We start from the raw sequence: 13954 nt of genomic DNA on the forward strand, positions 1-13954 counted from the left end.
TATCATACAAGTACAGTGTACTTGATACAATTCATCACAAGCAGTCGCACATTTCAGGTGGTTCATTTTTTCCCCAAAAGTTGCTAAGTAACACTATGTACTGGAAACGAGCTACATGAGATTTCTACTTGATGCATGCTGGTAAGCTGGTAGAAAAGAGCTTGCATAGACATCAAAGTCACTGATCCAATAAAAGCCCAGCCGTGGGCAGGGGAAGGCACTGACTTCTCTACAGCAAAGAGCAAAACAAGGACTTTGACTCAATGGAACATTGTCCAGGAAAATAATAAAAGCAAGAGCTACCCAACATGAATATGGGGAGGAATCTGTTGAGTTTTGCATTTTTTTTCCCCATGAAGCAACAAAGATGGGAAAAAGATTTTTCTGCTTGGCAAACTCATCAAATGCAAAGCAGAGCGTAATATCTTGATATCCACATGTTGCACTTAAATATGATGGAATCAGCTCTACGAACATGGCAATCCACATTACCTACGATATTTAAAAAAAAAAAAAAAAAATGCTCTCAATGTATAACATTTAACAAAGGATTCTGAAACACAATCTATGTTTTGTACCACAAATTACTAGTGAGACTTCATGACAAAGACAAGTACACAGTGCTGTCCACTACAGTTAAAAACATAGACCTTCAACAACCACTAAAATGTGATAGAAACCGTTAAAAATTCATCAGAACGTGTGGAGCTAAATTCATTATATACAATTTCCATTGGATATGTGCAAGCAATCGCCGACTTTTCCCCGGCGTAGGTCATCTTTTGTTCAAAATTCATTTGTTCTTCCCTTCTGTTAACACCCAGATGGCTCCAACAGTGCAAAGATACTTGTGAGGTTTTATACCAGCTCTCAGCTGTAACAGGCTCGTGTGTGTGGACTTGTAGGCTTTTTGGAGCTACAGCTGCAGCGGGTCTCAAAACAATATATGTAACAGTATCAGCGCTGCGTATGCATATCTATCTCTCGTGAGGGGGAAACATGGAGGTCCGGTTTATGCATATTGTATTACGATTAAGTAAAATCAACCTCTAATGTATTTGCAGTGAAAATACAGGAGTTAAAAGATATGAAACATTTAAATTAATAAAAGTAGCTAAAACTGAATAATCTAAGCACTTGTTAAGGCTTTAGACTTGATTACTTGATGCTAAACATAACGGGGAACTTCCATACAATCACTGCACTCTGTGCCAGACTGGTTAATATCCTCAGACTCTGATATGTACAAAGACCTGACTAAAATGGGAGTGTACAGTACTGAGATTGTCTAAACACCTGTGTGCATTAAAGTTATCCTTGCACACGGAAACAAACACACACACCTGCTTCAGCTGCTAGTCCCAGCAAGCCGTCTGATAGCTGTACGTCAGTCATCGCGGCACCCTTATGTTTTCCGCTGTAGTAATGAATCCACCTGTGACTCTTTTGCTTCTGGTGGCCCCACCCAGCTGAAAACACCAGGCCTTTAAGCTAAACACAAAGGCTACGATAGTTAACGCCTGATATAACTTTCAGACTCTGTTACTAGGAAATAATGAGCTCTGATGACCTACTTCCTATCAAATGTAACTCCTACTTTGTGCGTCAAAGTCTCGGTTCACTACATCAATTGTGAAAACGCAGGGCCAGGAGACAGAAGATACTCAAGTGGGTTTTCATGGACGTGCAACGAGAAGAAATGAAAACACGATAAGGAGCAAAAGAACATGGTCTGACATATTTACATATGATGTTATCACAATACTTTGTCCTTGGTTGTGTGACGTTATACAGCTGCATAAACAGATTCTTATCCACTGGTCCTCCCATTGTCTGCAAGAGACAACAGCGTTCGCCAATGAAGTCTTTGTTCAGGCATGAGTTCATAATTGAGCAATAAAAATGGTGAGACCACTTCATGCAGACTTCACACACCACAGAGCCAACATCCCTCTTCAGAATCGAAATCAAGAGATTATTCCATCATATAAAAACTCTCAAACATCCTGGAAACCTGCAGGCCTGGCCACACTTGCAGCAAAAGCGAACCAACTTACTCTTTCCATACGGACTGTGTCATGGATAGCATAGTGTGATAGAGGTAGGACAAAAGGTTAGATTCTATAAATAGCAACATCTACAACCCCTTTTCCCAGCTCCTCTCAAACACACACACACACAGGCACACGTTTAGTGCTTTGCCGTCCATTTTGATGAACAACCACTCATGTTTTTCCCTTTCTTAACTCAAACCCCCTGGTCCTGAACTGGGGTTAAAGTGCTGATTTTTTATAAGGGTAGTCAGGTTTGCTGGGCGACCTGCGGTCTCTGACAAGATCTTCGCTGACACTGTTTCTGTGGGGCTGCTGGAGGGGCACTGGACCTGATGACTCTCCACCTAAAACCATTTCTTCTGGAGCATCTCTCGGTCCTATGTGCCTCTCTTCATAGCTGTTCATATTTCCACTGGGGGACCGTAAATGACCTAATCCATGAGTCAGGTCTGTCTCATTTGGTCGCCCCTTAGGGAACTGTCCCATCCTGGACTGAGGCCCAGAGGGGCTGGCAAGGACTCCCTCATGCCTCTGGGATTTTATACTGAGAACATCCAGTCTTAGAGGGTCGGGAGCAGACCGTCCTAGCGTGTGGCTGTGGGGCTGACAGTCAGAAACATAAGGAGGGGGATATGACCCGGATGGGTTGCAGCTGTGGCTGTAAAGATCTGGTCCTGGAAATGTGGCCAGAGGGTGAGAGGAAGTTGGTGTTGCAGGTCGACAGGAGAAATCATACAGGTCAGGGAACTCGGCTTGAACTTCTAGTTTGGGTTCTGGAGCGTGTCTCTTGCAGGAGTGGCCATGTCCGGGACCATAGCCATGGTTAAGGCGGGCAGAAGGACAGGACCCATGGGGCAGATAGTGGCCTGAAGGTCCCATGGGGCTGCGAGGACCTTCCCTGTCCATCTCTGCCATGTGCTGCTCCCTCAGGGACATGACTGAGACACCAAGTGCAATATCAGGCATGAACTCCCTTATAACAGGCTCCACACTCATCTGCATGAGAAAACAGATATGTTGCCATTACCAGACTGATAAGAAAATAAATAAATAAATAAATAAAATAAAAATCAAGAAATAAAAATAAAAGCAATTAAAAAGTATACAGAACAATAATCAAAGGAGGTCTAAGACCCAAACTCACCACTTGCTGGTCTGAGAGCAAGGTTCGGCCCATAGCCTGTGGGTTGGTGCAGTCTGGGGGCTGGGACCTGGGTGCAGATGAGTACTCTGAACTGCCATGCTTGGAGGCTGCATGGCGCTGGATCAGACTGCGGTTGCAGGGGTAGGAGAAGGAACGAGTGGGGGTCGGAAGGGGCACACGAGGCCGCCAGGCGCCCTTGAGCTGGGCATGGCTGGGTGTGGTAGGGGGGTGATAAGGGGGAGGTGGAGGAGGTAGGGGTGGGTGGAAACCTACTACCCCTTCCAGCTCTGTTATCATGCTGTCCATGGCTGGACTGCTGTTTACTCGACAGCGACCCACCTGGCGCAGGGCCAGAATTGGACTCTCATCTCCGAACCGCTCATCCGGAAAGAACTTGGATGGGTTCTGAATGAAACAAAAATACATTTTCCTATAAGGTTGGAATGTGGTGAGATCTGTCTGAGCTTCATGTTTTGCCACTCTGTTAAGTGTCCCAGCCTGAACCAGCTTATTCTCCTTTACCTGCAGGAGCTCCGTGGCTCCATCTGCCAGACCGAACTCCCTCAGCACCCGAAGCTGCAGCTCGTAGCTGACTGTGGCTCCCTCACCGCAGTTAAGTGCATAGGCTCGCTGGACCTGCTCTGTATGTCTCAGTTCGTGCAGTCGTCGAATCATATTCTTTACTACAGACAGTGGAGGCACTGGAAAAAGCAAAGGATTTGTGTTTTTTCCACATTGTTTCACTGGAAGAACATGGTGCTCAGAAGATCACCACCAGTCTTTGAGCATGTTGCCATTTGTGCTCCTTTTTTTGCAAACTTTTCAGAAAATTCTCACTTTATAATAAGTACCTGGAATTTCGTTAGCCACAACCGATGGAGCTGCGCTCGTGTTGCATGCCATTTGTTGGTGGTTGATCATGTGACAGCACTGAGGCACGGCGTTGTTGACCATGTAGAGTGTGTCTGGGACGTTTGACATGCGCACCAGTCGCAAACGTACCAAGTCTGTCTGCTCCACCATCATTTCATCAAGCACAGACTGAGGCCACATAAAAAAGTACAATAAATCTGTGCAACTCAAGGACACAAAGTACATTTAGCAAATTAGTTCCACTTGACTGACACCTTCAATAATGATTCTCTCTGGTCCATGGATATGTTCATTAATATTCATAGGCCTGTAATTTATAAGGAAATTTTGCTAATGGAAATTAAATTAATTTTACTTAAGACGATGGAGGATATTATTTAATAAAATGGCAAGTATCCATAGCAGCGTTGATAGTTTTAGTATGCATGTCTGAGCTCTGTCTGAAGTTAATGAGCCTCACCTTAGCCTCCTCAACGTAAGGGGAGAAGAGTCGAGGACGCACATAGATTCCTGCATTCTTCTGCCGTAACCAGGCGTTGGCTTTTCCACCCTCAGCCGTGGGCAGCATGTCTGATGGGGGGGTACTAATCAAACCCCTCTTAAGCTGTGAACAGAGTGCACAACGGGGATCGATATTCAGCCCATGAAGGTCACAGTCAGTCAAACACACATTGATAGAAAACACAATAGCAAAAGAAAAAAGAACGAGGAGGAGTACTGACCGCGTCGGCGAGGACATCACTGTTGGGAGGCAAGATGTGCTCAGTTCGGATGTAGGGCAGGAGGGGAGACAGGATCTCCTTCAGCTCCTCTACATCCAGGTCCCGCCTTTTCACTCCCCTTTTGTTGACGCTGTGGGCTGTGCCACTCAACAGGTTGGGCTCTGGGTTAACAAGGACAGGAACAGTCAACAGCAGATTTTTAATACAACGCAGATTAAATTAATTATTTATTCAACTATGACTATTAAGTTTGCGACCTGCTAGCTATTTCCACACAGTTTGACAAGTTTCAATTAAGCTCTAGATAAATATGACTTCGCCTGCAGCGTGGCTCATGTGGCTGAATAGATTTGCTGGCTCATACCATATTAACAAAACATCATTTATCAGGTTTAAACACATAATGACATAAAAAAACAAAGTTGAAGTCACTTTATGTTGACTTCTATTTATGAGGGTAAGTTTTTTTAATCTTAAGTGTATTTTGGGGGCTCTTGTAAGTGGGCAATTTCATCAGAGCAATTAGGGGGTCCGCTGAGAGGGTAATTATAGAGTGTATTATCTTACCCCTGTCTGCCATCCTTTTAATAAGCTGCTGTTCGCCCCACTTAACAACGTATTTGAGAATGTCCTGTTCACTGGCCTGTGAATGACACCAAGATGGAGCAAGAGAAGGATAAAGGGCAAGAAGAAAGAGCCACACAAAAGTATTAACAGAAACATGAGACACTGTGAGAAACGAAACTGGGGAGCTGTTAAAACGGGGATCAGAAAAATGCAGCATGTTCAGACTGTGTGTAGCTGGATTACAACACTTCAACCATCTGGTCCAGTGCCCAACTTGTTTGGCAATGCAGAGGAGAACTCAACTTTGATTAGATTCAGGGTTTAAAGTGATAACTTCCAGGGAATTGTGCTTCTCAATCTCAAGGACTGAGCATGTAAATATATGTGTTGGTCACATGTATCGTGTGTGAACTGAAAGACTGCATAAAAAAAAAATCAGTACTTGTGAAACGTTAAAAGATGTCAAAAACAGACTGCTGTACCTGAAGGTAGTCAGATTGAATTGCGCTGAGAAGGTGTTCTTTGCCGAGCTCGTAGAGAACATCAGAGGTGACGACCTGACTGAACTCTTCGCAGAGGAAGTGCATTGCCTGCCTGTGGACCCACTTGGAGCCATACGGCTGGGAGCTCCACTTCAAAATAGGAACCAGTGAGTCCAGTGACAAACTTTCAACAATGATGTCTTCACATCCTGGAAGAAAAGATGCAAAGAGGAAATTTACATCTTCATGTTCAGTCCAGTCCTCTTTTTAGCCAGGAACGCACCATAAATAATTTAAAACTGACAGATATAAATGATAAAAAGCAAACCGATACTATGTACAACTTGCATCACTGCCAAATAAGCAGTAGTTTTGATTGTCATTCACTGACCCATAGAGTCTCCCTCTAGTAGCCTCCTGCATCCTCCATGCTGCGCTTTTAAATCAGAGCACATACCAGAACAGCAGGCAGTGGCTTTACCCCGTAACACACCAACCCACAGAAATGCCTTTGATACCTTGATGTGTTTTAGTCTCAAGCTGCCTTCCCTTTACCGTGTTAAGTAAACACAGCAGCCTGAGGAAATTTTTCAGAGTGTGTGTGCTGCCGGTGGGCCAGCACACACACTCTGAAAATGTGCATGCACACTTGTGTGCCAGAATCAAAAATGCATTAACAAGCCACAGAAGGTTTAGGGAATTATGTACTTGCTGCTCAAGCAGTTCAAAATAGAACTATGTTCTGCAAACACAGCCAACACTGGCACTAAAAGTCACACTAAATCTAAGAGGGATCCATTAAGGAAGAAACAAAATAATAAAATATCCAAAGTTCATTTGAAGTACATAAAAATCAGTTTAGTCAGGCACAACTGTGCCAACCCAAAACAAGACAGAACTTAAGAGGCTCTTAGTAAAAATGATTCTCTGATAGTGAATGTTGAATACAAAATAGACATTCATTGAGAAAAAAAAAAAAAAAAAGAGACTGATAAGTCAGAGCTGCGCTGAACTGAAATACGAGCTTTCCAAATTTCACATTCCAGTCCGTCCTGTCTATCATTTCATCTTTGGGCCAGTCGCATTGCTCCTCAGGGAAAATCTTATCTTAAAACAGAAATTTGGAGCTGCACTTCCCACCCCAGCCCACCCCTTTGAACATGCACACAGAGAAACTGGCTTGCAGACATGACAAGAGTGATGCCCCAAGAGATAGTTTTGAATTGCAAGCTTTATGTCCATCCAAGCAATGTGTGCACATTTTAATGCTGACATTTTAAATGATAATGTACAGACGTATGCATCACTTATGTGCGCACATTAACGCGTTTTCCTTTCCGGCTGTCCTTGTTGTTTTTATAGTAAGCTAAAGAAACAGAAAAGGCAGGGTAGAAATCCCAAATGATTAAGAGGATAAATGAGGCTGAAATTTGGTCTAATGCACCTTTAATTTCTGCGATGAAGATGCCGTAAGAGCTAATGGATTCCAAGCATACGTCTCTCCTCGTCTATTTCTGCTGTCTGTCTTCTTGAAAGAGCTACAACTTTTTAAAGGCAATTACTATTGCTTTTTGAAAGCAGACACACAGGCACCCACCAGCAGCAGCAAGCAATTCCCCACGTGGGACCAAAGACAGAAAAACAAACATCTCTGCTTTGAGTTAGCCTATTCCAATCCACAGCAACAGCCTGTCTTTTAAAACAAAGCACTTTTATTATGAGGTGGAGATTAGAATCAGCATTATATCTGAAGCTAACCCTCCTTTCTCTCAACGGGTGGCACACCACATTTACTGGAGCTTAACTGGCAAGATCAACACAACAGCAAAAATGTCAGCCGTCATTTTCACATTATGTAATTTTGACGTAAACATTTTATTTTTGCCTTCACGGATGACGACTAATCAAGGACTGGGGCTAATACGGGCACAAGATGGCACCAAATGAAATGGTCAGGCAGCTAGTTTGCCAGGAAGAGTTGAGCTTTGTGGTTCGTTTAAAAATCATTAAGTCTTTTAAGTTTGGTTGTCATCCGAGTGAGATGTAGCCCTAAAATGGAAGCACATCTTGACGTGTAACATGCACCATCAAAACCCTAAGGTAGAACTTCTTACGATAAAAGAAAATGAAGAGATGAAGTACACAAGGAGGGGAGGAATACTGTCTGAAGATTAGATGGCTTTCTCCACATGAAACTTGTGACATAAACCTCTCTGCTGCCTCCTGGAGAGAGCTGGCAGTTCTTGAGGTCTGAAGTGGCAGGGTGGATTCTGCCAAAAAAATCTTGTTCATAATTTACCAACAGATGGTGGGATGATTTGTTGTTTGGAGATTGCAGGATTTGAACATCAGAATAAAATGTAAGGGGGATTAAAAAAAAGACTCAAAGCTGCAAGACACACTTCAGATCAAACCTATTTTTCAAAGTTTATGAGAAGCCGTTTGCTCTGTAAGGAAATGATGGAGGCAACAGGCAGCATGAGGGTCTTGTAAGGATGACCTGCTCACAGATTAAAATGACCAACAGCGTAACAGCTCATCACTGAGCGTGATGCGACTGCATGGATCTTATAAAGCCGAGTCAACTCCTCAGTTAATAGTCAAAGAAGATGCTACACCTGTTAGATCCTGAATATTAAAAAAAAAAAAAATTAGAGAAGATTGTCTCTGCAAAATGTTTTCAGCTCTTCTTAGAGGTTCCTCTTTGAGCCGTATGTTCAGAAGTTAGTTTAAAGCAATAAAAGCCACACGTTTGCCACTTGTGAGATCGTATCAAAAGCCGTTATTCTTTTCACCATTTGAAAACCAATAACTGGTTAATGTAAAGCTCATTGTGCAGCTAAATTGACCGATTTATAAGCAAATGCAGCTTCATGAATCAGTGTGGTAACTTTACATGATGCAAACGATTAAACACATCAGAGTAAGTTTGACATCTGCTACTGCTTCCCAGTAGAAGCCCGTTAGTTGTAAAAAAAAATCTCATTAAAGAGGCCCAAAACAAGAACTAACTGCAGTGAGAAATCTAAGAAATCTAATCTGAGTCTAAACAAATCATTAGATGCATTTTAAACCCCCATAATCAAGTTTTTTTTTTTTTTAATGAAACGGTGTGAATTTCACTACACAGCATGAGGCTGTGCAATTTTAAGCTCAAATCATTATGCACATCTTCTTCTTTTCCCTCTTCAGGGATCACCACAGTGAGTCATCCTCCTTCATCTCACTCTGTCCTCTGCATCCTCTGTCCTCACTCCAACTACCTCCATGTCCTCTCTAACTGCATAATAAATCAATTTATCGCAAGATAAATGAAAATTATCGACCTCATTTTCATTTATCAGCTTTATTGTTTCTTCTCGTCTTTTCTTCTCTCTTCGCTAAAAGCAGCTAAGCTGAGAAGCTAAGCTACGAGCTAAACTAACAGGCCGACCTCGGGGAAAAAAACCTCCGTCTTGTCGAAGTTCCAAAATTCACGGTTGAAACCCGTGCCTTCGTGTAAAAAGTTGTTTTTCTCTGAAAAAAGAAGCTGAGAACTTGTTTACCAATTATTTTTTTAAAAAAAGCTTTGTATGACAAATGCTCTAAAGAGCTCAAACCACACCAAGCGTCCGCCAATTTGAGAACCAAAAACAAGGAAGGAGAGACAGCCCATGTCACATCAAGGGACCTCCTTCCCATTTTTCTTAAAGAGACACGCTGCTCGCTCTCTCACTATCCATCCTTCGGTCCAAACAATCTTATACAGTCATCCAGTGGTAAAAAAAAAAAAAGTACTACACTCAAAACAAATTAACCAACATTTCTTCTTAAATTTGACAATAATTACTAATTATAGTCAAATTTCAAACAATAGTATCGTTTATCGCAATAATTTCTGAGACAATTAATCGCCCAGCAAAATTTGTTATTGTGACAGGCCTATCCATATATCTCTGTCTTTTTCCTGGCAGCTGCATTTCTAACATCCTTTTATCAATATACCCACTGTCCCTCCTCTGGACATGTCCAAACCATCTCAGTCTGGTCTCTAACTTTATCTCCCAGTTGTTCAACCTGTGCTGTACCTCTGATCTCATTCCTAATCTTATCCATTCTTGTCACTCCTAAAGAGAACCTCGACATCTTCTTTCCTGCCACTTCCAGTTCCTTCTCCTGTCTTTTTGTCAATGCCATTGTCACCAGACCATACAACATAGCTGGTCTCACCACTGTCTTGTAAACTTTTCCTTTGACCTTGGTTGTCACCCTTTTGTCAAAAATCACTCCAGAAACTTTTCATATTATCATTTTAACTTAAAAAATCCAGTCACCAAGATTGATGAGGGTATGATAATCTAGAAAAATTACAGAACATGATGGGCTGACCTTTTTTATGGTACAAAATGCAGCATGCCAAGACATTTATGCCTTTGGAGGAGGTGTAGGTGATAAACAGATGGTTCAAGTCAAAGCGTGGCTTTGACCTTTAGCGTGTTTAAGAGGTCACTCTTGAACAGTGGCAAGAGTTTAAAAAAAAAACCTGTGTAATCCGAGTAAAGATATATCTGTGATAAAGTGCTGACAGAGGGTTGGATGCACTGCATGAGCCAGCTGCCTGCTCTCAGAAACACAGCCTGTAATACTTGCAGGAACATATTGATACAGGCCATGTATAAACATGTTCCTGCACCGATATTACTGTCAGTGCAAGAAAAATATCAAGACATCGAACATGACGCTTCATGGAGGCATAAAAACAGAATGAACCATGCTCGAGTTTTGCAAGGCATTTTTTAAAAATAAAATCCAATCAGATATGACAAAAACAGCTACAATATTGAGTTAATAGAAAGTGACACTATAATTATGACAGAACAAATGAGCAAATTGGTTTTGAAATTCCCGATCAAGGATGTTTTACTACATTAACTCGGTCAATGTTGAGCGTTTTAAGCAATTTGTGGCTGAGATCTTGGCAGCAATGAGACTCAACAGGAAGGAAGAAATTATCAAGGAATGAGACCACACTAAAAACTGTGCGGCACGGTATGCTTAAAGCGCAGATCTGGACGATTAAATTGAACAAAACGGAACATTATTAATCTGACAGGATTACGTACATTTATTTATATATAAATTCAATAATATCAGGGTAATAGTTCAGTCATTTTTTGTTATAGTAAATTACAAAACTAGACAATACAAGATATATATTGATACACTGAAAAAGAAAAAGGTTTGATTTAGATTTCAAACAACCCAAATATACTATACGTATGGAATATGATTACCATGTTTGCCCTCGTGTTTTGATTTATGTGGTGTACTGACTTACCTTGAGCGAGCATGCTGAACTCCAGAAACAAGGCAATGTGGTACAGCTCCATGGCCTCCTCTGTGCGTGTACTGGCGCCACGGCCCCCTGAAACAAGGGCTTGCACCTCACCGAGGCTGCCTGCTGAAGGGCTGCCACGCAGCACCAGGCTGAGGTCAACAAGGTCAGTGTACATGCAGTGAAGAATGACCTGCACATATTTCCGTGGGATGATGGATTCATCCAGCACTATTCTGGTGGGAGTCTGCAATGTGCGCTCTGTCATTTCCTCTCCTGTGCGAATACGCCTCTGCAGAAGGTTTCTAAAGAATGGGGAGCGTGCTGAGAGAATAGCCTTGTGAGCCCTAAGGTCCTCGTCTGGGGTCTCTGGTGCCCCACTGGCTCCTGAGACTGCTGCTGGTGCTGCAGCCACAGCCCCTCTCTCGTTACAGCTCTCTATCATCTCAGAGTCTGAAGAAAAGCTGAGCAGAGCATCATAGTAGCACATGTAGTCAAACAAGCCCTTCATATCAGCCTCCAGGGAGTTCGGTGTTCCAAACTCCTCACTGAGCTGAACCAGTACATCCACATTTTGCAGCCTGGTATCTTCGGCTCCGCCCACCCCAAACTCCCCGGTGTACAAGTAGTGAAGCAGGGCAGAGAACATGGGCACATCAATGCCAGCTGTGTCAATGTCCATGAGAACCTCTGCTCCATAACCAGGAGAAGAGGAAAGCAAAGTTTTGAAAAAGGGGCAGCGGGCAGCCAAGATGGCCCTGTGAGCTGGGAAACATGTACTTTGGAAGATGAGATCTACGTCAGTGCAATATTTGTGCTGGTAGAGAGCAGCCAGATCCCGCTGCAAGTTGGGAGCCTCAGCACGAGCCAGACTGGCCTGGAAGCTCAGCTCCTTGAGGGCTGCTGTTCCCTCATACTCCTCCACCAGGGCGTTAGAGTCGCGGACGTCCCACCCTGACAAAAGTTCCCGCATCTGCCGCGCGTGATCTGCTGAGCGGCTCGACTTCCTCCTTTTGATGAACCTCCGTTTGAGAGTTGCCAGACCAAGACTCTTCTTCTTCCTGTCTGTGGGCCGCTCATGGCCGTGCTCCAGGCTATACAGCTTTGACTCCCAGCCATATCCCTGCTGAGAGTAAGATGAGGTACCTAGAATAAAAACATATGAAGAAATTTGTTTAAAATATATTTTTTGCTAAAAGTATTAAGACAAGGGTTACTTTATTTACTGTACATTTATGACAGCTTCTTTTAAAACATGGTTGCGAACAAAAGTCTGTGGAAGCTTGCATGAAAACAGTTTGCAGATTTCTGAATCTAATCTTAAATCTTAAAAGCAGTCGTTCTGGCATACGGATACATTTAAACAGCATCACTATAAAAGAACTATATTTTGCATCTGCTTGAACTTTTACCTCCTAGAAGTTTGTTAATTGTTCATGAAAGCAATTCGTTTTACCTTTTAAACCAGGCAGCATCAATTATGGCCACGCATCAACACTCCCTCATCTCTGTGCAGATATGCATTCATAAGTTTTGTTTTCTTCCCGTCTATCCACCAAACATCCTTCTGTTTTTCCACATTTTACATTCATTTCAAAACATCCCCTAAACCAGTATTCCAACCTCAGGAGCATCTTTGAGTTGCATCTTCAAAAAAAATTAAAAAAAATCTGGACTTTGCATGTTCTTTTGAGACTGGATACTCTGGCTTCCTCCCACAGTCCAAAAATATGCACCTTAGGTTAACTGGTAATTATAAATGGTCTCTGCGTGAGCGAGTGTGTCCTGAGTGTCTTTGTGTTGGCCTTGTGATGAACTGGTAACCTAACCAGGATGAACTTCACAATCTTATTGGCTCCAGCCCACTCATAACCTTAAAAAGACTACAGAAGGTATATATAAAAAAGACTTGATGAATAAAATTGTTCAGAATCGTTAAAAAAGTTTAATAAGTTTGATTATTTTGATAACTGCGCCATTCATATCACCATTGTTTTAATTATTTTACCATCAGAACAAAGTTGAGTGAAATTTGAAAAAAACACAACAGTACAAGTAAAAGTAGACGTGTCTAAACATTTGACAGCTGATTTTTTTTTTCTGTTTTCGTTTTCATTAAATTATGTCGCCCATGCTACAATTTGAAAAGAAACTTTAAAGGATTTTTTTTCCTTCTGCCAAACATGAAACATTACAGTAGTTCAGGCTAGAAACACAACCTCCCTCTGGCACCCTTTGGGTCCGAGCACACACTGCCCTGATCCAGCTACCAAAGCACCTGGATCAAATTCAACTGCAAAATAAGATAGACATAATACCCAATTTATTTCAATGTAGACATAAAAATGAGTTATTATGGGGTAAGAACCAATTTAGAACCAATAGTTTTGTTCTGCTTTGTTCCTCGGTTCTTTGACATGTTTAGGCCCAGTCAATTACCCTAAACGGCAGTTATGTTTGGCCTGAGACTGGACTTGTACGTCAGCGGAGGCTCCGCCAAGTAGATCCTCTCTGCCTGACCTTCTGTCAGCATCCATCAGTGTGACCCAAATAGTAATCACTCAAACTCTCAATGATCTGTGCCCCAGGCCAGTTCAACTGAACTACTTCAGTTTAAAGGAAAGTTAAAAAGTCCTCCGTTACAAACTGGGATAAATTGGTTTCTGTAACAAAAACTAGAACTCATTTTGAAACTGAAATTAATGTTTTTAGTGAAAGAAAGAATTATTAAAAATAGCTATCCGAAGCAGTTCTTTAAACTCTCAGACACCAAGAACTTGGGGGGGGGGGGGGGGGGG

The 13954-nt window shown here is 42.3% G+C and overlaps 1 protein-coding gene across 1 annotated transcript in view; it reads right to left on the minus strand.

Annotated features, from left to right (window-relative positions):
* Window positions 1–2189: 2189 nt before the first annotated feature.
* btbd7 (BTB (POZ) domain containing 7) overlaps window positions 2190–13954 on the minus strand; it is an 18987-nt gene continuing 7222 nt past the window's right edge. Inside the window, exons 3-11 of the mRNA XM_037695242.1 lie at window positions 11160–12302; window positions 5843–6051; window positions 5361–5436; window positions 4794–4954; window positions 4532–4675; window positions 4050–4239; window positions 3721–3899; window positions 3199–3603; window positions 2190–3050 (exon numbers count right to left, since the gene is read on the minus strand). Of these exons, the coding sequence (XP_037551170.1) occupies window positions 2274–3050; window positions 3199–3603; window positions 3721–3899; window positions 4050–4239; window positions 4532–4675; window positions 4794–4954; window positions 5361–5436; window positions 5843–6051; window positions 11160–12302 (3284 nt within the window). The 3' untranslated portion in view covers window positions 2190–2273. The remainder of the gene's footprint in view (window positions 3051–3198; window positions 3604–3720; window positions 3900–4049; window positions 4240–4531; window positions 4676–4793; window positions 4955–5360; window positions 5437–5842; window positions 6052–11159; window positions 12303–13954) is intronic.

This window comes from Nematolebias whitei, chromosome 21 (assembly GCF_014905685.2).
Source record: "Nematolebias whitei isolate Nwh7 chromosome 21, NemWhi1, whole genome shotgun sequence".
NCBI lineage: Eukaryota > Metazoa > Chordata > Actinopteri > Cyprinodontiformes > Rivulidae > Nematolebias > Nematolebias whitei.